We start from the raw sequence: 23,158 nt of genomic DNA on the forward strand, positions 1-23,158 counted from the left end.
AGTTAACTGTTAAACCGGTGACGAATTGCGTTGTCATCTGGTGAATTTTGACCTTGTTACTTAACTTGAAACCGATGCTGCACACTAATAATAGATTTCAATTTTGCATACTTCAGAACGCTGTGCCCTCTGTTGTACCCTAAACATTTTAAAAAGAGGTGTCTTTAATAATTAAAAATTTGTTTCAACAACCTTTTCCTGCGTGTTTTTTCCTTATACATTCGTATTAAAATAAAATGTTCACATTTATACAAAACTCATTTATTCTAATGTGATGGATGAATGTATCTGGATGGTGTGGAAGGAACGATTTCGGTTTCGAATACAGAGATAAATGCAAGATGTAATCATTCGATGTTGTGTATTAGCAGTTCTTCATGTTCAGGTGTCACTGACTATTAACGCCAAGATAAGTAAAAAGATTTTGTTTCTTTAAGTTCACAGCTAATTTTTATTATAGCTAAATTATAAAAGGTAAAAGCAAAAAAGTATAAAACAGAGCATTTTACGTAAATTTAGCGTATTTATTGATAAAAAATAAAAAGGACTATTTGCAAAAGTGTTTATTTAAAATAAATGTCATTGTACAATGTAATTAAACTGAAAAGTTTAATTACATTTGACTATAAAACAAAATAAATATTTCAAACTAATCACAACACTACCACACGATGAAGAATAATAACGAGATATGTAGTAGACGCACACTCGTAACAACCGAGAAAGCAGTAATACACACCACGGATGTTTGGTTATGGCTCTGTAGGAGACGCAAAACTGACGAGCAGGTGGTTAGACAAAGGACGCTCCCCTCCCCCTACCACAGAGTAAAGATTGTTTATGAATACTTCTTTGGCAAACGTGATAAGCACGAAGTGTGCACTGGGCATTTCGAAGGCCAATAACTGTATTTGGCGTTTTGGTCAAAGTCTACCATTCTTATATATCTGTCTACAGCGTGGGAAGGGTTAAGAACCATGCATTTACTCTTAAGAATACTGGTGGATATTTATTGCAGTAAGACTTGTAACCGTGTGTTATTAGGACGCGGATAAGGAGATTGTAAAGCAGCTGAAGGCTAATGGTCACCTGGTGAATGCTAGTACAACCAAGCACAGCTACCCGTTCTGCTGGCGATCGGAGACACCTCTCATTTACAAGGCTGTACCGTCCTGGTTCATCCGAGTGGAGCAGATGAGTCAACACCTGGTTAAAGCTAACTCAGACACATATTGGTGAGTATTAGTATTTAATTCTGGTGACTGACACGTAACAAATTAAAGTAATTTTATTCTTACTCTTATTGGGTAGGATTTACCGTTCAGTAGCATTAAATTAGCATCCTCAACATGTAACTTCCCCATTTAAAAATTGCCAGTTTTTCTTCTTAAGTGTGAAGATAAATCAAAGGTTGCACTAATGCATAGAGTCCCATGTAAAAACTCTTAATTTCATACCATTGAATACCGCACCTATTATCACAAAAAACTTTGAAGGGAACGTCGAGGATGCATTTTTGGAAGAAGATTATCATGTACGTGTTGAGATGCATATTCTAAAACAAATGGCAAATTTTCAAATACATGTTTTTTAAATAATCAAACACTTTTTCTCAGATTGTAAAGTCACTATGGACTACCACAAGGTTGTATCATTGAACCGCTTTTGTTCTTTCATCAATCGATTGATTACTTGTTGACATCTTTACAGTGAACTCATCCTGTGTTGTTTGCAGGGTTCCAGATTTTGTGAAGGAGAAGAGGTTCGGTAACTGGCTGCGCGAGGCCAGAGACTGGGCCGTGAGCCGCAACCGATACTGGGGCACTCCCATCCCACTCTGGGTATCAGATGACTGGCAGGAGGTAGTCTGTATCTCCAGCATTGCCGAACTTCAGCGGCTGACAGGCCAAACCGTTACAGATCTGCACAGAGATAGGTGCGGCTGAATTCAGCTTATTAATCTTGTTTTTTTTATTACTATGGTGGTTTAAATTTTCATTCATATATTAATGTCGATTACATCTTTGCTTTTAAAAGTAAAGTACCATATTGAAGAAAATATTAAAGAAAAAGTGAAAGAGGCTGGCATTTGTAAACAAGCAGATTAGTAATTCAAAAGTCTTTTTCTGTGGCAAGTTGTTTTTCCTCGTTAAGTATTGAAAAAAAAAACAATGTTTTGATGATTTCTGTTAAACTGTACAGTTAATATATCATTTCAAAAATACCATGTGAACGTATTGTATGTCCTTATTGAACGTAATATAACTAAAGAATTTATTACGTTTCGTATTTATCAAACACAATTCCCAATAAATCCAAGAATTAACATTAATAAAATAAAATAATAAGTGGATTACACACGATTTATAAGATTGGAAGTAGAAAAAAAATCTTTTGTGGAATTTGCATATTGATAAAATTATGGCCTACATATCTTCAGGAATATTTGTAATATTAAGATTAAAACATTTTATTAGGCATTGGATCTTTAGTAAAACACACTCAATTTTGTCTTTTGGAAAACCCTTTATGGAGGAACATCTATTAACAATCTGGATACTATTTAATAAATACAAAATAAAGTCATGAATAATATGTAACCTTAACCAAAAACACTTAATGAAAGAAGACTTTGTTTCATTAAACATAGTAATGGTCTACAGCCTATATGTTTAGCAAACTGTTCTATCATACTATAGAACATTTCATAGTGGTGTGGGATAATCAAGATTATAGCACTAGAAGTAGGGGAGGTATTGTGTTACATCTCCACAGATTATTGTTGTACAGTGCAATTTCGCTAATCCGGCAGTATATCGGGATTGGTAGTGTCGGATTACCGAAATTGCTGGATTAATGGATGTATGGGTATAAACGTATGAAAAACATACAAATGTACATTGAAATTTATTAGAAACCGGTTAAAGTATAGTTTAACATAAGTAGAACGCAAAAGTACAATTGGAAAATAACTAAATACACAATAAAACGTAATAAACAAACAGTACAGTATGCCTAATCTGGCTGTGAAACAAACAACGGAAGGATACATGTGCTTGCAGTGACATGAACCCAAGGGCATTGACCCGACCCGTCATCGCTCACACAGTGCCGGATTACTGGACGTGCTGTATTAGCGCACGGCCGGATTATAGAGACTGCACTATACTTCAAAAAACAAAAATATTTAAGTTCAAAATTGTATAACAAACTTCCAAAGGATATTGCAGTAGTGGCTTATCAATTGGAAGTCAAGAAAAAAATTGACGATCATTTTTGTCAACAAGGCTCTTTTTTACTCATTAGATCTTTAGTAATAAATTTTAAATAAATTACCATAGCTTTTGTTTTAACTTAGATGGTTAGACAGAAATCTTATTTATATTTTCATGACACCATTCCTGTATATTGTTGAATAAAGAGAATTTGAATTGAATTGTCCACAGCATTGATCACCTGACAATACCATCAGTACGCGCAGGCCACCCCCCACTGAGGAGAGTGTCGGAGGTGTTTGATTGCTGGTTCGAGAGTGGTGCTATGCCGTATGCCCAGCTCCACTACCCCTTCAAGAACCAGAAGGACTTTGATGACAGGTTCCCCGCAGATTTCATAGCAGAAGGCATTGATCAGACTAGAGGCTGGTAGGTGACATGGTTGTATAATTTTTTTTAAAGAGAATTTTGATGTTCATTTTTAAGTAATAAACAAGTTACTAGAAACATTTTTTAACTATTAAACCAGTTACTAGAAATATTCTTAACTATTAAACCAGTTACTAGAAAAAATGTTTACTATTAAGCCAGTTACTACACATTCTTAACTATTAAACCAGTTACTAGAAACATTTTAAACTATTAAACCAGTTACTAGAAACATTTTAAACTATTAAACCAATTACTAGAAACATTTAAACTATTAAACCAGTTACTAAAAAACTCCCCTATCTGGAAAGCAAGATCAACCCCGGCCTTTTATGCTCATGTTTTGTTTTCATTCGGCCTCAGATATTGTGCAAGCTCCTTTTGCTTGCTCAGAGAATTTACTAAGTCCACTGATGTTTGTTCATCTTATCGATGTTTTTTTTCAACACACCGCCGCTAAAAGAAAAGTTGTGAAACTTTCAGGGGGTCTGAAAAACGATATACCTAGTTTATTAGTGAAAATTAGAGTTTTTTTTTGTAAAATAGTGATACCATGTATTATAATTAATTTGTAACAATCAATATTATCAATGGTTGATACTAGCTAATATATAGCTCCAAGTGCTATGTCCAGAGTCCAATTAAAGCGGATGGACAGTTATAGAGCTATATAAAATCACACATAAACTACAAAATTCGTAGCAGTAAAATAAAAATATTTTATAAAAAGTTATTTATCATATTGTGAGGTTGGTTTAGGGTTTTCAGCTAATCTAACATAAAAAATACTGACGACTACTGTAGTTTACTTTGCCGCTATTTTAATTGTTTTCTCTTAAATCTAGGTTCTACACCCTGTTGGTCATATCGACAGCTCTGTTCAAGAAGGCACCATTCAAGAATCTAATTGCTAATGGTCTTGTGTTGGCATCAGATGGCCAGAAGATGTCCAAGAGGAAAAAGAACTATCCAGACCCCATGGAGGTAAATAGTTTGGTTAAAACTGCCAGTATTAGAAATTAAGATACTTTGGCATACCGAGTGTCTTAAAAGTACAATTACAATAACTCTAAATGTAATTTAAACTATAGGGGTTTTATAAAAAATTCAGACTTGGATTGGGCACCAAATTTTATAGAGTAACATTAGAGACCTCTAGTTTGCACCATTATTCTTTTCATAATACCTTTAAAATGAGGTGTCACTTGTTAGGGGTTCCTATTTAAAAATTTTTTTAAATTACCCCAAAATACCCCATTTTGGGGGGGGGGTCAAACATTTTCTTATGTTGAAAACCTCCTCAGTTGGTTGTATAAACATCTCCCAAATTAAATCACTCCATCTCTATTCATAAACAAGTTAATAGGGAAGGGGGGGGGGACTTTAAAGATACCCAATATATGGAGGCCACTCTGTCCCTATCTGCTACTTCTTATTACACGATATAAGTAGATAAATACATTTTTACATATTATAAATAGAAAAAGGTAAAATTAACCTATATGAGCACTTACGTGATCTTTGCTTGAATTTGGGTACTTTGTCTAGGTATATTTTTTCATCTTTCACCAGAAATGGTCACTGATGGCCAGGACGTCCTGACGTCAGATAATGTTGAACGTTCTGCCACCTCGGACTTTCGACTAGTTGATAATGACAGCGTGGCCTTCATATAATATGAAAGTACCGAAATTAATTTGTACATTTTTAGACGTGTAATGATTTGAATAAAAATCCTTCAATGGTTGATAATTGTCCAACAGATAGTGAACAAGTATGGAGCAGATGCGTTGCGCCTGTACTTGGTCAACTCTCCTGTCGTGCGTGCTGAGAATTTGCGTTTCAAGGAGGAAGGAGTCCGGGACATCCTCAAGGACGTGTTCCTACCTTGGTACAATGCGTACAGGTTCCTCATACAGAACATCCAGCGTATCAATCAGGTACTGTAGACCACCTGTCACCAATCTTGAGTTATCTATAGTAGAGTACTTGACTTCAATGGTTAATTATTTGGTATTAAGTCAGATGCAATTTAATTTTTGTTAAGATACAGTTTACAATTTAATGGGAATGGCTCAGCTCCATGAAAATTAAATTCCAATCCCAATTTCAGTATCTAAATGTTTTTTACTAATAACTAAGATTAGATTTGTTTAAAAGCTTTTAATTCAGATTTCAAGTTCTTGATATATTTTTAATAGTTAATGTTTGATTCCAATTCTTTGATAAAAACAAAGATTCACGAACAGTACACACTTTGGCAGAATTGGAACTCAGATCTCCACTTGCCAGTTGAGCATGTTACTACTACAGTCTCATGTTTATTGAATTAGTTACTTTGTATTTGGCAATTTCTGTCACACATGTAACAGAAGTAAGTAATTAACTGACATGATCAGAAAGTCTGTCATACAACTCTTAATAATCATCAAATGTATAAATGGCAGTAGACTAGTTTGAATTTAAATAAAGATGATTCACAAAAAGTACATATTCCACCAGGACTTGAATTCAGATCTCTCACTTCAAAAAAACTACTTGCTCTGATTCGACTCAAACTATTTAATATCGATATTTAATAATAATTAAGGCACTGTAAAACCACTTGGCACTGTACAAGTTCAGACACTTGGAATACTCAACTAAACAAAAGATTAATTTTTATAACAATACAAAATTGAATGGTTTGCTTTATAATAAGTCAATACACTTTGTAAATTTGGGATTTGAACTCACCAACTATGTCATTGAACACATCCACCTCCTGCTTAAATAACTTTAAAAGTCTTAAGGCTTTAAAAAATGAAAAATTTATAGTGTTGGACTTTGTTACATCTGGGGACAAAAAAAATATTGATGGATGCAGGTTGCTTCTAGGAACAAACAACTGCGTCTTATTTAAAAGAGCTTAACTGTCTATTGAACCATGGATAATTTTGTAAATAAGACCAGATCTGTTCCTTCTGGATGTAAGTGTATCAAATGAAAAAATTCTTCTAATAATCGCCGTTGAAAGGTCTCAGCCACAAGGAAAGTTAAATTGTTTGTGATATAAATATCGAAGGAATTGGTTTTGAACTTGTTCAAGTACTGAAATACTGCCAATTTAAAATGGATCCGAAACTACAGAGCAGTACTCCAACCTGCTTCTGACAAAAGAACTATACGTTTCAACTGAATCAATGGTAGAAAAAACTTTGAATTTCTCGTAATAAAACCTAACATTTTAATGCACTGTGAATGAAAAAATTATATGGGTATCAAATTTTAAATTATCAAATTATTATTTTTTTTCCAACTTTAGTAAGTGAATATGTGTAGAACATAACCATCTGAAGTTAAATAAACAATGATGTGGGCACAGGAAGAATCAATGACATTTACGTTCAACGAGGAGACAGCCACCAGCACTAACGTAATGGACCGATGGATCATGTCATTCACTCAGTCGTTGCTTGCGTTTGTCCGCCGCGAGATGGAAGCATACCGGCTCTACACGGTTGTGCCACGGCTGGTGCAGTTCATCGACAATCTCACCAACTGGTATGTGCGGATGAACCGACGCCGTTTAAAGGTAAGTTCTTTTGTTAATCTTATTGTGTGAATAGGGAGAATGTGAAAAAAGTTTATTTTGAAAAATTAAATTTTCAGTAAACAGTTGATTCCCTGAGCCTTGTAAACTTGTTTTTGAGTTGCTTTAGTATTAATATGAAATTTTGAAAAGTTATTTTGAACGTATTTTTATTTTTCTCAATCAAAATTTCTAAGATAATCCGGTACAAAATATGTTTTCTTAGATAATATAGCAAATTTATTATTTGTTTGATTATGGTAGTGTACTAAGTTTCTTTAAAATAGGCGTGCTTCAGTGTATAAAATAAAACCTTTAATATTTATCATTTTGGTTTGGCGGTTTGTGGCAATGTTTAAACATATATTTTCTTTAAAATAAGTATATTCTTTTTATTTTTAAGTTCACGAAGGGTAAGTTTAAGTTTCGTTAATTCTGTTTGGTAAGCCATAAAGAGTGTAACAATAAATTAATTTATGGGATTAGAAGATATAAATATTTATAGTGTCTGCAACTGCAAATGAACTCTTTATCTAAATGAATCTAATGGAATCCCTCATCAGGCTTTGCCTTTGGAACCCTATTTTCCTATTAAAATTATATTTGATTTGTCATAATAGAATTTTATATTATGTTAGTATACATTTTTAATACTCATATTATTTTGTTTTGCTACTAATATTTGTGTTTTTTAAGAAATTAATCAGAGGTTTAAATGGATTTCCTTCTTTTTTTACTACTTCAATGGAAGGAAAAACTTCTGTCAATATCTTGTCAGTAAAAATAGCCTGATTTGGCATAGGATTTTGAGGAAACTGAGAACCAATTTGCATAACCAAACAATCTAGTTTTGTTTTATAACAGCTTTAGTATTCAGATAAAACTAACATTTGACTGAAAATGACTTTCAGTTTTTTTACTTGAAGACTGATGCCAATACCGTATAAGTATTATTTAGGTTGTCTGATAGTTTTTTTTTTTTTTTTTCCTTCTGAGGGAAGAGGACACTTTGTCCCCGCACTTAGTCCTGAAAGGACCTTTGCGCCTCCCTTACTTTTATTTGTGCCCTCAAAAACCGAGGCTTTTGCAAAAACCAATCAGATTTAAGGGCTCCTGTTCTCTAATGTCCTTGGGGCTGAGGAGATATGCTCCCAAGTATCTTTTCCTAGTCTCTACGATGGCAGGACAATCCAACCAAATGTGCTCTGCTGACTCCTCCTCCTCTCCACAGAGTCTACATTCGCTGCTCCGACTAAGGCCTACCTTCAAAAGGTGCTTCCTCAGAGGGCCATGTCCCGTCAACATTCCTAATATCAGTCTTATATCCTCCTTATTCTGGTCTAGGAGAGCTGTCCACCCTTTTGCATAAGGAGAGATAAACATTTTGGATATTCTTAAACCCGAGGCTCTGCTCCAATTCTTGTGTCTTGTCCTCTTTTCCCAATCTTTAACCAGAGCTTTAATGCTGGAGAAGGATATTCCACAACCTGGCTCAGGCCCCACCAATATGGATTCTGCTCCCTTTTTGGCAAGGATGTCCGCTTTTTCGTTTCCATGAATTCCTTCATGACCCGGCACCCATCCAAGTGTTACTCTGTTATTTGTTGCTAGCTCTGCTAGGGCCTTCTTGCATTCCCAGACCGCTTTCGAATTAATCGAACAGGTATCCAGTGCCTTCAGTGCAGCCTGACTATCAGAGAGTATAAGGTATGATAATCCTTTTGTCCCCAACTGTGTGAGTCTTCTAGAACATGAATCTATTGCCATGACCTCCGCCTGAAAAACTGAGGCATGTCTTCCTAGGGGCACAGCCATGTCAACTCCAGGTCCATGTATTCCATATCCTGCCCTTGAGTCTAGGAGTGAACCATCGGTGTAGAACTTCAGGACTCCTTTTTTAGGGTAGGCCTCCCTTTTAATCCATTCCTCCCTACTTCCGATAGAGACCGTGTATGGTTTTTCAAAGGAGTATTTCTTAACCATAGTATCAGATACTTTGGTTAGCATTTCAGCCTCAGGGAAATTTTCCAATATCTTCATGTGACCTTCTAGGGAGGTAGCATTTATTACCTTTGTTCCTAGAAGCTTCATTGCGCTCATCGCAGCTGTTCTCATCACTTCCTGGCCAAGAGGAGTATAACCCAGAACCGCTTCCATTGCTAGTGTTGGGCAGGAGCTCATTGCTCCCGTGATGCTTAAGCAAGCTAACCTCTGAAGACTCTGTAGCCTTTTTGCAGCTGTTGTTTGTTCGACCTTCGGCCACCACACTAAAGCAGCATATGTGACCATTGGTTTTACTATGGTTTCGTAAATCCAATATATCATTTTGGGTTCAAGATTCAAGATTCAAGGTTTTTATTGTCGTTAGGCAATCCATAGAAATGCAATTGACAAAGTCATAGCTAATTATCTACAATGATCATAGCATATAAATCTTAAAAAATACATATTAGGCACATATTTTTCATGTAAGTCAATTGAATAAATATGACAGTCAATAAATAATATAAACTAAGTACATAAATTATTTACTAAAGTTAATGTAAGGTTTAAAAGTTGAATCTACACACAGTTAAAAATATCATAAATAAATGAATAAATAATTTAAAATCTTAGGCTACTAATATCACAGTTCAAAAAATCATTCACTGAATAAAAAACATTTTGTTTAAACCACCTTTCTGTTATTTTTTTAAAACTTTGCAGGGGTACAGTCCATGCCTTTTCAGGTAATTTGTTAAAAAATTTAAGTTTCATTTTAATGTGACTTCTATTGGTTTTCTCTAATTTTATTTGAGGCAATTCTAAAAAATAATTTGATCTAGTTGGATATCTATGTACTTCCTGCCGTACTTTAAACAACTCAAGACTCTCTTTAACACTAATTAAACAGCAATATATATATAAATTATAAAGGGTCATTACTTCTAGTTCTTTAAAAATTTCTACACACGACGCCCTAGGTTGAACATTTTTTATTATCCTAAGGGCTTTTTTTTTGCCATACAAAAACTTTTTCGGAATTACAAGAGTTACCCCACAGGGTTATGCCATAACGCAAATGAGATTGAAAAAATGCATAGTAGGCCATAATTAGCATATTTCTTGATATACAGTTTTTTAACCTTCTCAAAAGATAGGTTACCCTTGCCAGTTTTTTACACAGTTCTTCAATGTGATAATCCCAGCTTAACCTACTATCTAGATACATTCCCAAAAGCTTTACAGGCTTAATGTCTTTATATATTTTGTGATTCAAAGAGAAAATGATTTTTTCAGTTTTGCTGTTGTTTACCATAAGTTTATTAGCCTCAAACCAATCTAGCATTTATTACCTTTGTTCCTAGAAGCTTCATTGCGCTCATCGCAGCTGTTCTCATCACTTCCTGGCCAAGAGGAGTATAACCCAGAACCGCTTCCATTGCTAGTGTTGGGCAGGAGCTCATTGCTCCCGTGATGCTTAAGTAAGCTAACCTCTGAAGACTCTGTAGCCTTTTTGCAGCTGGTTTAAGTCTGCAATCCGGCTTGCAGCAGGTTTATAAACCATTAAGTCTGCAATGGTTTAAGTCCCCATTTAAATCCAAAGAGTCTCTTGCAGGCCCCAAGGGCCATTATTGCTTTGGATGTCTTGTTTCTAATATGGGAGTTCCAAGTGAGCTTCTCATCCAGGATTAAACCCAGATACTTCACTTCTTTTGTTTGGTTAATGCTGATACCCTCCAGGACCGGTTTAGCTAGCTGGAATTTCCTTTTCCTGGTAAAGGTAATCATATTAGTTTTTGATGGGTTGATCCGCAGACCTTCCCCATGACACCAGTTGCTTATGAAGTTCAGTTCTGTTTGTATTAGGCGTTCCAGCCTGCCAATGTTTTTCCCTTTAATCATAAGCACTAGGTCATCCGCATAACATAGTAGCCTTATCCCCCTCTTCTCTGCTTTTCTTAGGAGATCATCCACTACCATCGCCCACAGGAGAGGAGATAAGACTCCCCCCTGGGGGCAGCCTCTTTGGGCCGTGATCGCAGCCGATTCGTCCCCGTACTTGGCTTTCACCTGTCTACTTTTTAGGAGGGCTACTATCCATTTGATTACGTCTGGGGAAACTCCAAAACGTTCCATCGCAGTCTTCATGGATTGATATGCTACTCGGTCGAAAGCTCCTTCAATGTCCATGAAGACACTGACTAGGGCTTCCTTTTTTTCGAAGGTATTCTCCACCTCTCTCACTAAACTGTGGAGAGCAGTGGTGGTTGATTTTCCTTCTATGTATGCGTGTTGTGTGGGACTAAGTGGGTGTTCCAGTAATATTACGTCCCTTATGTGTCTATTTATTATTTTTTCCATAGTTTTCACCATGAAGGAGGTTAGGCTTATGGGTCTGTACGAACTGGGTTTTGTTGGATCCCTGTCATTTTTTCGCAAGAACACCACTAGTGCTATCCTCCAGTTCTTTGGTATATATCCTAGGGCGAAACTGCTTCTAAATAGAATGCTAAGGGTATTTAATAGAATGTCCAGCCCCTCTTGAAGAAGGGCTGGAAAAACTCCATCCGCCCCAGGAGATTTAAATGGCTTGAACGATCTTATCGCCCATTTAATTCTTTCGTGTGTGAATAGTCTGTTAGACACCTGTCTGGCTTTTGCCACCTCCCGACTGGATCCCCCCCCATATAGAGAATAAGTATCCTCATTACGAGTTAGCTGACCCCCCAGGAAGTGTGTCTCCAGAAGTAGTTCTAAGGTCTCCTTCCTGTTCATTGTTAGGTCACCATTGTCCTTTACTAGAGTCCCCATAGAATTTGTATGCTCCGTTTGGAGAGTTTTTTGAAGCCTGGATGCCTCGGGAAGACTGTTAATATTTTTACAGAAATTCCTCCAGGTTCTTCTTTTATTAGTTCTAAGTTCTTTCTTATATTCATTTTGGGCCTGTAGATAAGGGAGCCAGTCGTCTGTCCTTTTTGCCCATTTTAATAATTTCCTCGTTTTGTTTCTTAATGTTTCCAGCCTCCCAGCCCACCACGGCACATCCCTCTTCAACTGGTTTTGCCTGGGAGGACAGTTTTTCTCGTAGGCCTTTATTATAGCTTGCTCTACTATTTGTGCAGACCTTTCTAATTCAAATTCATTTTTCTGAAAGGGTCCTATTTCTTCCAACTCTTCTGCCAGGGACTCTCTGTAACCTCTCCAGTTGGTCGATTTAGGAACCCTGTGGGTCACGTATCTTTCCCCTATCTCCTCTATGTCGAACCTAATTGGACAGTGGTCCGATAGTGAGGCCTCCTTGGAGACGTGCCACCTTACTATATTTATGTTTTTGAGTCCTGTAGATAGGGTTATGTCCAGGACTTCTTTCCTATTTCTAGTTATAAAGGTTGGGCTTGACCCTCTATTCTCTAACACTAGATCATTGCTGAACATAAACTGTAGAAGTTCCTCACCTCTCTTGTTTGTGTTCGTACTTCCCCAATACGTATGGTGAGCATTGCAGTCGCAGCTGAGAATGAGGGCCGAGCCTCTGTCTCTGCAGCTCTGCAATAGTCTTTCTAATTCTTTTGGTGGGCAGCTTGTTGACGGGTTGGGGAAGTAGGCTGAGGCTATAGTAACCTCTCTGTCCCCTTGCAGTGAAGCCACCTTCACTGTAGCCGCCACCAGATCCCTTGTTATTAGATCTGTAATCGGAAAGACCGTTATTAGTTTTGAAGTTAAGATACAAGTTCTTGGGTTTTCAATTGTTCGATCATAAATGAGATTACCTACCTGAGTTGTCAGTCCTCTGATGCAACCTCTGTTGATCCAAGGCTCCTGGATTAGGGCGATATCCAGGCCTGTTGAGATAAACCTTCTTCCCAAGATGTCAGTTGCGCCCTTTGCATGGTGTAGGTTTATCTGTATTAGGCGCATACTTACGCCTTTTTCCCACCTCCCCCAGGTGGTCCATCCCCGTCTCTTCTTCTGGATTGCTTGGAGACTTTATCCCCTTTTCTTCCTCGAGCCGAGACGGATGGTCCTTTGAGCGAAGGTCCCTTCTTCAAGAAGAGAGAACAGGTGGGTCTTTCTTCTTCGACCGCTGCACTGGCTTATGGAGTAGACCGTTTAGGTAAGGTATGTACAGATTGCTCTGACACCTTCGTGGCCTCCTCCACTTCCATCTCTTCAGCGGTCATTTTTTCTGTGGTGACTGTCTCAGATTTCTCTGTAGTCCCCTCTTCCCTTGTGGGTTGTTCTATGTTTCCTTGATGTTTCTTCTTCAGTCTAAGCTGAACTTTCCCAAACTTGTAGCCGATCCATGGACCTTCCTTCTCAAGTTTGTTCGCTGTAGCGCAGTCGACTGCCAGGGTGAGTAGGACAGACTTCCCCTCGTCGCTTCTCCGCAGAACATTCCATTCTCCGACAGATAGCTCTTTGTTTTGTCCTTTTAAGAGCTTCATTATCTTTTCGGTTGTATCAAGTATACTGTCAGGAAGATAGACAGTCGCGATTCTCGCACGAGGGATTTCTTCCTCTGGTACTATCCTTAGACTGGCCTCTTCCCAAGGCTTTAGGGAGTCTTGCTTTCCTTTAAGCCATTCTGCTGTTTCAGTGTTTTCGCAGGTGAAGATTAGAACCCCTTGTCTCCTGTTGATACCGTAGAATCTTGGAGAGTAGGGACTCTCCTGTTCCTCCACGATAGCTTCCAGGATGAAGCTCTGGATCTTCTCCATCTGTTCGGTTGTGAGTAGTGTCTCGGGAAAATTGGAGTGCAAGACCCCTACCCTTATGCCAGCTACCGCTTGTTTGTAGGAAGGTTTCTGGGGTTGTCCAGATTGCTCCTTGCGTTCCCCTTGATTTCCTTCGTTCTTTGTTTTCTTCCTCTGATGGGCCTCCGGAGTGGATCCATCAGAGTGAGGTCTTTTCAGTTTCTTTCCCTCTTTTTGTTTGTTCAATTTTTTATTTCTTTCTTCTGGAATTGGTTTTAAGGCCAATTCCCTGGCTTCTTCTTGGGAATACCCTCTTTTTCGGAACCAGACCATGCGTTTTCTGGCGGCTCCACATAACTTAGGCAGTGCTGGGAGCTGTCTCTCGACTTTTGCTCCCTCTTCCTTCTGGTGATCGCCCTCCAGTATCGCATCTTCTTCATCGGTTTCGACTCTAACCGAGTCGGAGGCTATTGGACTTCTACTAGGAAGTCCGCCTGTTTTTTGGGTTTGATCAGGATTGCTAGGGTCAGAGCCCATCATCAATCCCTCTGTGTTTCGTGAATTTTCATCCACTTTTTGAGTGCTACAAGAGCTCTCTGGTTTTGTTTGTTTTTCTTTAAATTCTGTACTCATTGTGTTCCCACGAGTAGCGGAGATCTAAAGGTCACCCCAAGCATTGTCCCGCTCTACTTGGGGAAGGCTAGGTTTAAACTGGAGGTCGCCAGGTATCCAGAGTTCGCATATTTACGACCAAGCTCTCCCTTGATCACGTAGCCCTCGGCATATGCTGTTCCACCTTGGCTTGGATTTAACAGAAGGAAAATTAGAATTAGAATAGATTAAGATAGATTGTTGGGAAGATTACCCGACAGGTGAGAGTAGTGGGAAAAGAAAGTTAAAAATTGGGATAGTTCAACAGAAAGCCCGCCAGATCAGCTCAGCCTGATCGGAATTATAAAAGAAGACAAGATTTGGATCAGGCAGTTCCCAGGTGCACGCGCACGAAAAGTACAGCACTCAAGAAGAGAGAAGGTGGCTGTGCGTGTGCTTCGTGGACGCTCTGGCTTGGCACATGTGTTGGGGTATGAAGACCCCGCCACTTCGCACCCTTGTCTGATAGTTAGTTCCAAGTGTAAAAAGCTAAAAAATGTTACCCGTAAAAAATAAGAAGTTTTTACCCTCTTGGTACTCTATTATTTTTACCCCCACTAAAGCTAGCTGACAATCGATTTAACGAAAAATTAGGTTGTGTATTCTCAGATCTTGGACTACAAACCACTCAATAATTCAAATTTTTGTTGCTCCACACAAAATCGGATTTATCAAGCGCTAACTCTATAAATAGTTTGAAATCCAAATTTGGTGCAGGGTGAGACGGGGTCTGCAGACTGCCAACAAGCCCTGGCCACACTGTCTACAGTGCTGTTCACCATGGTGCGTTTGATGGCTCCCTACACCCCCTTCCTCACCGAGCTGATGTACCAGAATCTCAAGTTGCTGAACAGCCGTCCCGAGCGCAGTGTGCACTTTGTCATGCTGCCCCAAACCAGGTATTGGTTCCAAAGATGAGAACTGACATAAAAAATGTGATATTTTTTAAAAGATTAAAATTTTTTATCTCTTAATCCCTTAACCCTTTTACTGCCGGCCATTTTTTTATTATACCAGCCGAAATTGCCAAGGAGGAAAATCGCTGTCGTGCATTAATTTACAAAAAACGCTGTATCATTTTTATATAAACTAGAGCAATTGCTTAGAACATATACCAAATTTTAAGGTGTTAACTTGAAACATAGCTGCACTATGAGGATTTTCCCAAAACTCAAATTCTGGACATTGGATGTACAGTGCGATGTTTCACACGAAAACACTTTTTCTTATACTTCATTCATTAGTTTATAAAAAGCAATAACACATAAAAAAGTATACAAAACCCAAACCTAATTTTTACATATTTACAATATTTAAACGTGCCTTTTTAGCACCTGTGCTGTCCAAAGCAGGTGGCATGCACACCTCTTTTGCATGCCACACAAATGGTCCTTGATTTTTTTTCTTGACCCACCACTAGTTGTGCTTATTTTGCTACAAACAGAGCAGTTTCTTTCCTTTTTATCTGGCAGAGTTTATTTTATCCTTGATCAACAAAAGTAACATTTCAAAAAACTTTCAATAAAATTGTAGACAACAACAACGAACGAAGATTTCAGTAACATAACCCGATCATCTGGTTTTGACAGCTGTCTAGGTAGTTCGTCAATTCTAGTCAAAGACGACGAAAATAGAAATCCAAAGTTCTTCAAATGGTTTTTTTCATTATCCTTTGCTCCTAAACAACCAAAATACCGAATATTTCGGCATTTGAACATAACTGTAGCCAGTAACAATAAAAAATACAGACGTCCGACATATCGGATGTTGGCGTTTTCGGGTTAAACATAGAAGTGATGTGTTCATTCCTGTAGGGTCACAGTGTTTGGCACATTTCTCAATTGACGTTAAAGAGAATCTCCCATTCACTGAGTAAAAGTTTTAGTTTACAGAAAAGATGAAAGTCAGTTTGGTAAGTCTTTAGGGCAACAATTTTATTGTAGTTCATGTATTTTTGCCATCCCAACTACACTTATGGCGCATTGTTGTAATAAATTACAAGTTCCTTGTTAAACCTAATTTTTTCATGTATCTTTCGCTGTAGTTGGTCCAGTACGTAATCGTTTCACTGGAAAGATAATTTTCTGGCAAAATCCCTTTCACATCAATGTCACCATCTTTTCGGTTGACGTTATTGCCTTTGCTCTCTTTGATATTGGTTAATAATCTTGTATAGTTTCACTGGTTTTTCTGTTGTTTTGTCTCTCAGGGTGTATTAGTGGATCCAAATTTTATCTGTTACCAGAAACCTGTGAAAATAATGTGGTTAGTCTTTCTGGAAATGAGATGTTGAATTTCAAATTTTTCCAACATCACAAATCCCATTAAATGTGAAAAATAATATAAATATTCCAAGTAATAACACTTAAATCCAGTACTACCCAGAAAACATGTGTCACATGTTTGTTAATAAAAGATCACTAGTTTACATAAAACTTTTATTGCGCTAATGCTAAAATTTGGTGGGTTTTCCAAGAACTTTCCAAACACTTCTTTATTTACAGTGTTTGATCAAATGAAAACAAATTGTATGCATCTGCTTACAAAAATGGATCAACCATCTGCTTTCTATTAGTATTTATATGACGCTATTAATTTTTAACTCTGTTCAATAAGGAGTCACACTGAAGAGATTTGTTTATTAAACGCTTTCTATAAGCTTTTAATTTTAAATCCTGCAAAATCTCTCATACCATAACATTAAAATGTTTAATACTCTCTTCATCTCTAGGTTGAATGCTATTTCATGTAAACACAGTCAAGTTATCAGTGTGCTATGTGTTTGTAACATGTGTATTTAAGTTAACTAATTAAAATTAAATCTTGAGTTCACTAGCTTCTAACAAATAATAATTGAGCTATCTTGTTGTAGAACTGCTCTGATAGATGAGAACATAGAGCGTTCCGTCTCTCTCATGCAGAATGTCATAGAACTTGGCCGCAAGATTCGAGACCGGAAAAACGCTTCCAATAAAGGTATTTCTTAGTATTTCATGCTTCTTTTCCTTTTATCTCATTTTATACACAAATATATAGATCGCTTTTCTTGCTATTACTGGGGTTTTTCCAAGTGCGCAGAGCGCCGCTCTGACTGTTGTCTTCAGCAAGAGCTTTAGTCGGCTTTGGCTGCAACAGGGGGCACTGCAGTATTAGCATCCTGATTTAAACTTCAAAAGAGGGCATTGAGAGCTGTCTTCAGCAAACCTAGCCGATCATCCTGCAGACCTCTTTTCAAAGAACACAAAATTCTCACATTTCCATCAATTTACATCCATAGTTGTCTCACTTATATCCATAAAAATCCCCTCCTGTTCAGAAAATCCCACAACTCCAACACTTACCATCTCAGACATTCCAATAACCTTCAGATCCCTCCACACAAGACCAGTTTCTTTGAAAGGCAATTGCGGTTTAGTGGTATACGGTTGTTCAATGCTCTTCCCGAAACCCTTAAGGCAGAAGGTGACGGGAAATCGTTTGCTAAAGGGGTAAAGAACTTGTTGGAGGTGAAGTGCCACTACAGAGTCAGGGACTTCCTCAACGATAGTAGTAGTCTAAGGTGAAAGGTCACCTATGATCATGTTTAAGTTATTGTTATGGTCATGTACCGTACCTTGTTATTCTTAAAATATGACTACTTTAGTATTATTTTTTATTTGTTGAATGGAACAATCCTATTTTGTACATGACGCCATTGTATGACACCATATTGTGTTTTGTCAATAAAGAAATTTGAGTTTGAGTTTGATTCAGGGGAATGCTCTGCTCATGATCTCTGATCAAATGCCACAAAGATCTTCCTTCAACGGATCCTTTGGGATTGTTATACCTTCTAGAAAGGCTTGGTCGGAGGGTAAGAAACCTCTTCTACCAGTGGAGCTTGAATGGTTTACCAATGTCTCCAAAAAAAAAAAAAAAAAAAAAAATGGCAAAGTCGCTGGAATTGTGGGAATGAAACCAAGTTGGCAGCTGGTAGTTCCTATGAATCCTTATCCCACAGTCTTTCAAGCAGAAGACACAGCCTTAATGGAATGTGCTCGTGGAATCTCCATCTGCGGTGTAGGAGTAAGACGATTAGCATTTTCACAGATAGTCAGGCAGCATTGAAGGCATTGAACTCTTGTGTGTTAAACTCCAAACTTGTCTGGGATTGTTGTCAAGTCTTCCTGTGGCAGAATCAACAATGTGATTGTTTGTTGAGTTCCTGGTCATGAGGGAATCTCTGAACGAAAGAGCTGATGGTCTGGCCACCAACTTGGACTCAGCGACCATTATGATGGGACCTCAACCCTTCTGTGATACTTCTAGGTGTGACTCCTTTAGGGCTGTCTTGAAGTTTGTTCACACGCCGAACATGAGAGACGATGGAAACTGCATCCAGATCTGAGAATGAGCCGAATGGTCATATAGTTGTTTTCCCCCAGAGTGGCGTCTGACCTTCTCTCCTTAAGTAGATTGGTGTCTTCTCGGGTTATGGGTCTAATAGGGAACATGGTCACCTGAGGAGGTATCTTCAAAGAGTTGGCATTCTCCGGGAGGATCCGCTCTGTAGAATGTGTGATGGGCAGGAGGAAACGCCTGAACACCTGTTCTTTGACTGATCTGCAATAGCAAGGGAACAGTACGCCATCTTTGGTAGTCTGGAAAAGGGTGGTGAGTTTCCGCACCCTGGGATAACCTGATTAGTGTTTTCTGCGTTTTGTAGAACTGCTGAAACCGTACACTGGTCATCCTCATAGTGTACTTCCGGTGTGCAAGTATTTCATGCAGACTGTAAGCGTATACGATCTAGCAGCATCAGTTTGAACTCCTTCCAGCAATATTTTATATGGTCACAAAGAGCACATTGCATTCTCCTTTTCATCTTCACAGAAAGTGTCTTTATTCTTATTCAGTTGTTTATTACAGGCCGGTTTGTGTTTTCATTGTAATTCACGAGTTTTGGTAAAACAAAATTGTTTTATTATAAGTTTGTAGCCAGTAAATAGGTTATTAGTTTTGGTCTAATATTATTTCATTGTACAGTAAGTGAAAAATAATAATGATAAGAAAATGATTTAGTGGGTGTGTAGGCTTAGGCCTATTTGTGAAAGTTAGGTGTTTTTATGCCTAATGTGAACAATATCAGGTAAATGTTACATTATTTCTGACTTATAGACATTTTTGTACTATTTATACTCAATTTAATTATAACTAAAATGTAAACATAGGCTCACTAGCAGGGGTAAAACTCCTAAAGCTGGTTGGAGGCGAGCTCTCGGAAATCCCGACATTGAAGGGTTAAACGTAAAAGTAATAATAATTGGGAGTTTATTATGCTCTGTAGTTAATAATGTGAGAGGCTCGTGAATGTATTTTTTGCATTGCAGTACCCACTCTCCGAGGTGGTGGTAATTGTCAACAGCCCACAACAAGTGGCGGAGGTGACGAGTCTACAGCAGTATGTGACAGAGGAGCTCAATGTGCGCCGTGTGACAGTCACTGCGGACAAGCAGGCGTACGGCGTGTCCCTGCGTGCCGAGCCGGATCACAAGACGCTGGGTGCCAGGCTCAAGCAGGCTTTCAAGCCTGTAATGGCCGCCATCAAGGTATAGCAACCATTATAACTTTAGTTGAGATTCATTAGACCTTTAAGCGGTTTAATTGAACGTATGTTTAGAAATTAGTTATGCGAAAAATAAAAAATCAGTGGAAAGGTAATTTATTCATTGAAAATAGTGTTAAATATCGTATCTTTCCCCTTTCTTTGCTATTTCAGGGTTAAACCACAGAAATATTTAATGTGTAAAGTATTATTTGAAGTATCAACATCATATACTGATTAAAATTTTAAAATATTAAATAGGACATTGAACACTGATATTAAGGACATTTGTCATTATTTAATCCTATAAGTGGTAATTAATAAACTTTTAAATGGTGGCCTAATTTTGAGTACCACAAATATGGGTTATTTTATAAAATCATAACAAATGAGAGTAGCTCTATAACTGCAATCTTTATTAAAGTAGGAGCTCTTCTTATTGGAAAAGAAATTACTGCTGTAAAAGAAAAAAGAGTTGAATGTAACATGTAGATGATGGCATCTGTGATGTTGAAAGGCCTTGTGAAATAAATTTAAGATTATTGAACAGTTGTGTATTTTCATTTACAGCAATAAAATTCAATTTTCATGTTTTTATATTGTTTCTATGCAAGTATAAAGAACAATATTATTGCAGTTTCACTTGAATACAAAAGTCAGTTTTTAAAATGGTACTTGTAAACATGAAAAATTTAAAACATCTGGTTGGTTGCTTTGCAAATGGGAACCAGGGAGGAAGCAGTTCCTTCGTGGAATATGGAGTTGAAAAAATCGAGAAGGTTCTACAATAAATCAAGGAACTGGTAGGTGAGACGAGACCCAAAAAGCCCTTACAAACTACAAAACCTTGAAATGAGATGGTCAAAACGGACGACCTGGCTGAGCTTCTGCCAAAGTCTTACAAGATCTCCATATTGTAGCTTTTCTCCAAAAAGTACTCTCAAAAGACCACTTAAACGGGTTACATACACTGTTAAAACAGGATGGAGCAACCGGAAGACTCTGGAGCTTCTAAGTACTCGATTTCCACCAGTAACACATCTACCAACGGATTGGACTGTGCATATACATCGCCCACCAGTGAAATGGACTGGGGAGGAAAGTTTGTTGTGTAAACAAGGTAAAACCCCACAAATCTTTGGAGAGATGGGGTTTGTGTTTTCCCAGGTCTAATGCAAAATTGCTAAATTCTATTTAAAAGAGAGACAGCAGATCACCAAGCTTGGCAGAGAGATCTCTAAACCTCTCTTTAAAGGCCTTTAAAGCCTCTAAGGCACTCACGATTGGAGAGCCACAGTACCTAGTTGAGAGGGCTCTTGTACTGTGGAGAGGTTTCTGAACAAAGCACTTATTTGTTTAATGGCCTTTCTGAACACACCAGGAATGTTGTATTTTGTGCTAGTTTTAAAAATAAGCTCAGAAAATTATTAGGTACTGCATTTTCTAGATAGAACTAGAATAATCCATTTATTGTTGCAGCATATATCTGTATCTACTTCTTTATTGTTATTTTAGAACTAAATTTCGATTTGACAAGAGTAGATTTACAAAACAATAATGTATATTGTAATACGTATGGTTACGAAAGGTATAACACAACGTTTCGAAGATTGGAATCTATCCTCGTTGTCAGGTGGGGGGAGGTATTAGTACATAAAAAAATACAGAACAGAAAGAAGAAAAGAAGGGAAAGAAAAGGTTTTAAACATACCCAAAAGCTGCTTGGAGTCTAATCCAGGCGTTGTCACTGCAGAGAATGCAGGTCCCAGGCACAAGTCCTGTACTTGTATCCCACTTACATCCGTGCTGGTGTGATGTGTGAGTGTGTTTCTTGTGACTTGTGCTCGGGACTTGCATTCTTTGAAACGTTTTGTTCTACCTTTTGTAACCATAACGATGGCAAATGTCCGAAATCATGTTATCCTGTCAAAGCTTCCATCATCAGTAATAAACTTTAACCAAAGGACTACTTCTAGATTTTTCCCTTCTTTTTCTCATGATTTTCATAGGCTATAAATAAAAGTGTTGATATACGTTAGACAACAATGTTTCCACTTGTAACAGGAACTGAGTAATGAGCAGCTGCAGGAGTTCCAACGCACAGGTCAGCTGGAGGTGTTGGGCCACAAGATCGAGCCCAGCGAGCTGAGGTTGTTCTTCAGCTTCACAGGTCCCGGTGCCGATCAGTTGGCCCTTAAGTACGAAGCTCACTCCGACAACGATGTAAGTAGTAATTCCACCAGTACAGAGTTTTACAGTCCTAGAAAATTCTACACGTTTTGCACAATACATTTCTTGAGAAAATAACACTATTACATTCTATCATATAAAGATTCAAGATCTTTATTGGTCTTTAAACACATTCAACAGTGCAATAGACTTCGTCAAGTTACTAAAATATTCTAAACTAAAACTAAAACATACAATTCAGATTCTACCCACTGAATCCAGCCTAACAGTAAATATATAGATCTATATAATTAATAACAACAATAACCAAACAACCAACACATCTATATAAATTAACAATAATAAATAGATAATTATTAATAACATATTTAACATGGATAAAATTTTAAAACTCAACAATATCAAAACTGAATAAATAAATACATTGAGAGACAAAATTTAAAAAATTAATGTTGTGGTATCACAATTGAAGAATTCATCAACACAAAATATATTAACTTTCAACCAGCACCTCAAAAGTGTTTTAAATTTGACTGAAGATACAGAGCTAGCATTTAATGGTAACTTATGAAACAATTTAATGTTCATAAAAAGATGACTGCATTTTGTTTTGGTTAATTTAACTGTAAGAGTTGTAACAAATGCTTTGTTATAGTAGGATAATCATGAATATCCTGTCTAGTTGTAAATTTTTCAAATGGTTCCTTTACACTTATAAGATAGTAGAATATGTACATATTAGGAATAGTCATTATTTTTAGTTCTCTAAAAATTGGAAAACAAAACTCTCTTTGTGAAACACTTTTCATAACATATAATGCATTTTTTTGCCATTTCAATA

General features: G+C 37.4%; 1 protein-coding gene across 1 annotated transcript in view; it reads left to right on the plus strand.

The window, feature by feature from the left end:
* LOC124364126 (isoleucine--tRNA ligase, cytoplasmic-like) overlaps positions 1–23,158 on the plus strand; it is a 43,338-nt gene that overhangs the window by 12,301 nt on the left and 7,879 nt on the right. The window contains 11 exon segments of the mRNA XM_046819335.1: positions 1,045–1,235; positions 1,736–1,936; positions 3,447–3,644; positions 4,490–4,628; positions 5,408–5,584; positions 7,009–7,218; positions 15,261–15,442; positions 17,416–17,500; positions 17,502–17,519; positions 19,913–20,131; positions 22,192–22,350. Coding sequence (XP_046675291.1) covers positions 1,045–1,235; positions 1,736–1,936; positions 3,447–3,644; positions 4,490–4,628; positions 5,408–5,584; positions 7,009–7,218; positions 15,261–15,442; positions 17,416–17,500; positions 17,502–17,519; positions 19,913–20,131; positions 22,192–22,350 — 1,779 coding nt within the window.

This window comes from Homalodisca vitripennis, chromosome 6 (assembly GCF_021130785.1).
Source record: "Homalodisca vitripennis isolate AUS2020 chromosome 6, UT_GWSS_2.1, whole genome shotgun sequence".
NCBI lineage: Eukaryota > Metazoa > Arthropoda > Insecta > Hemiptera > Cicadellidae > Homalodisca > Homalodisca vitripennis.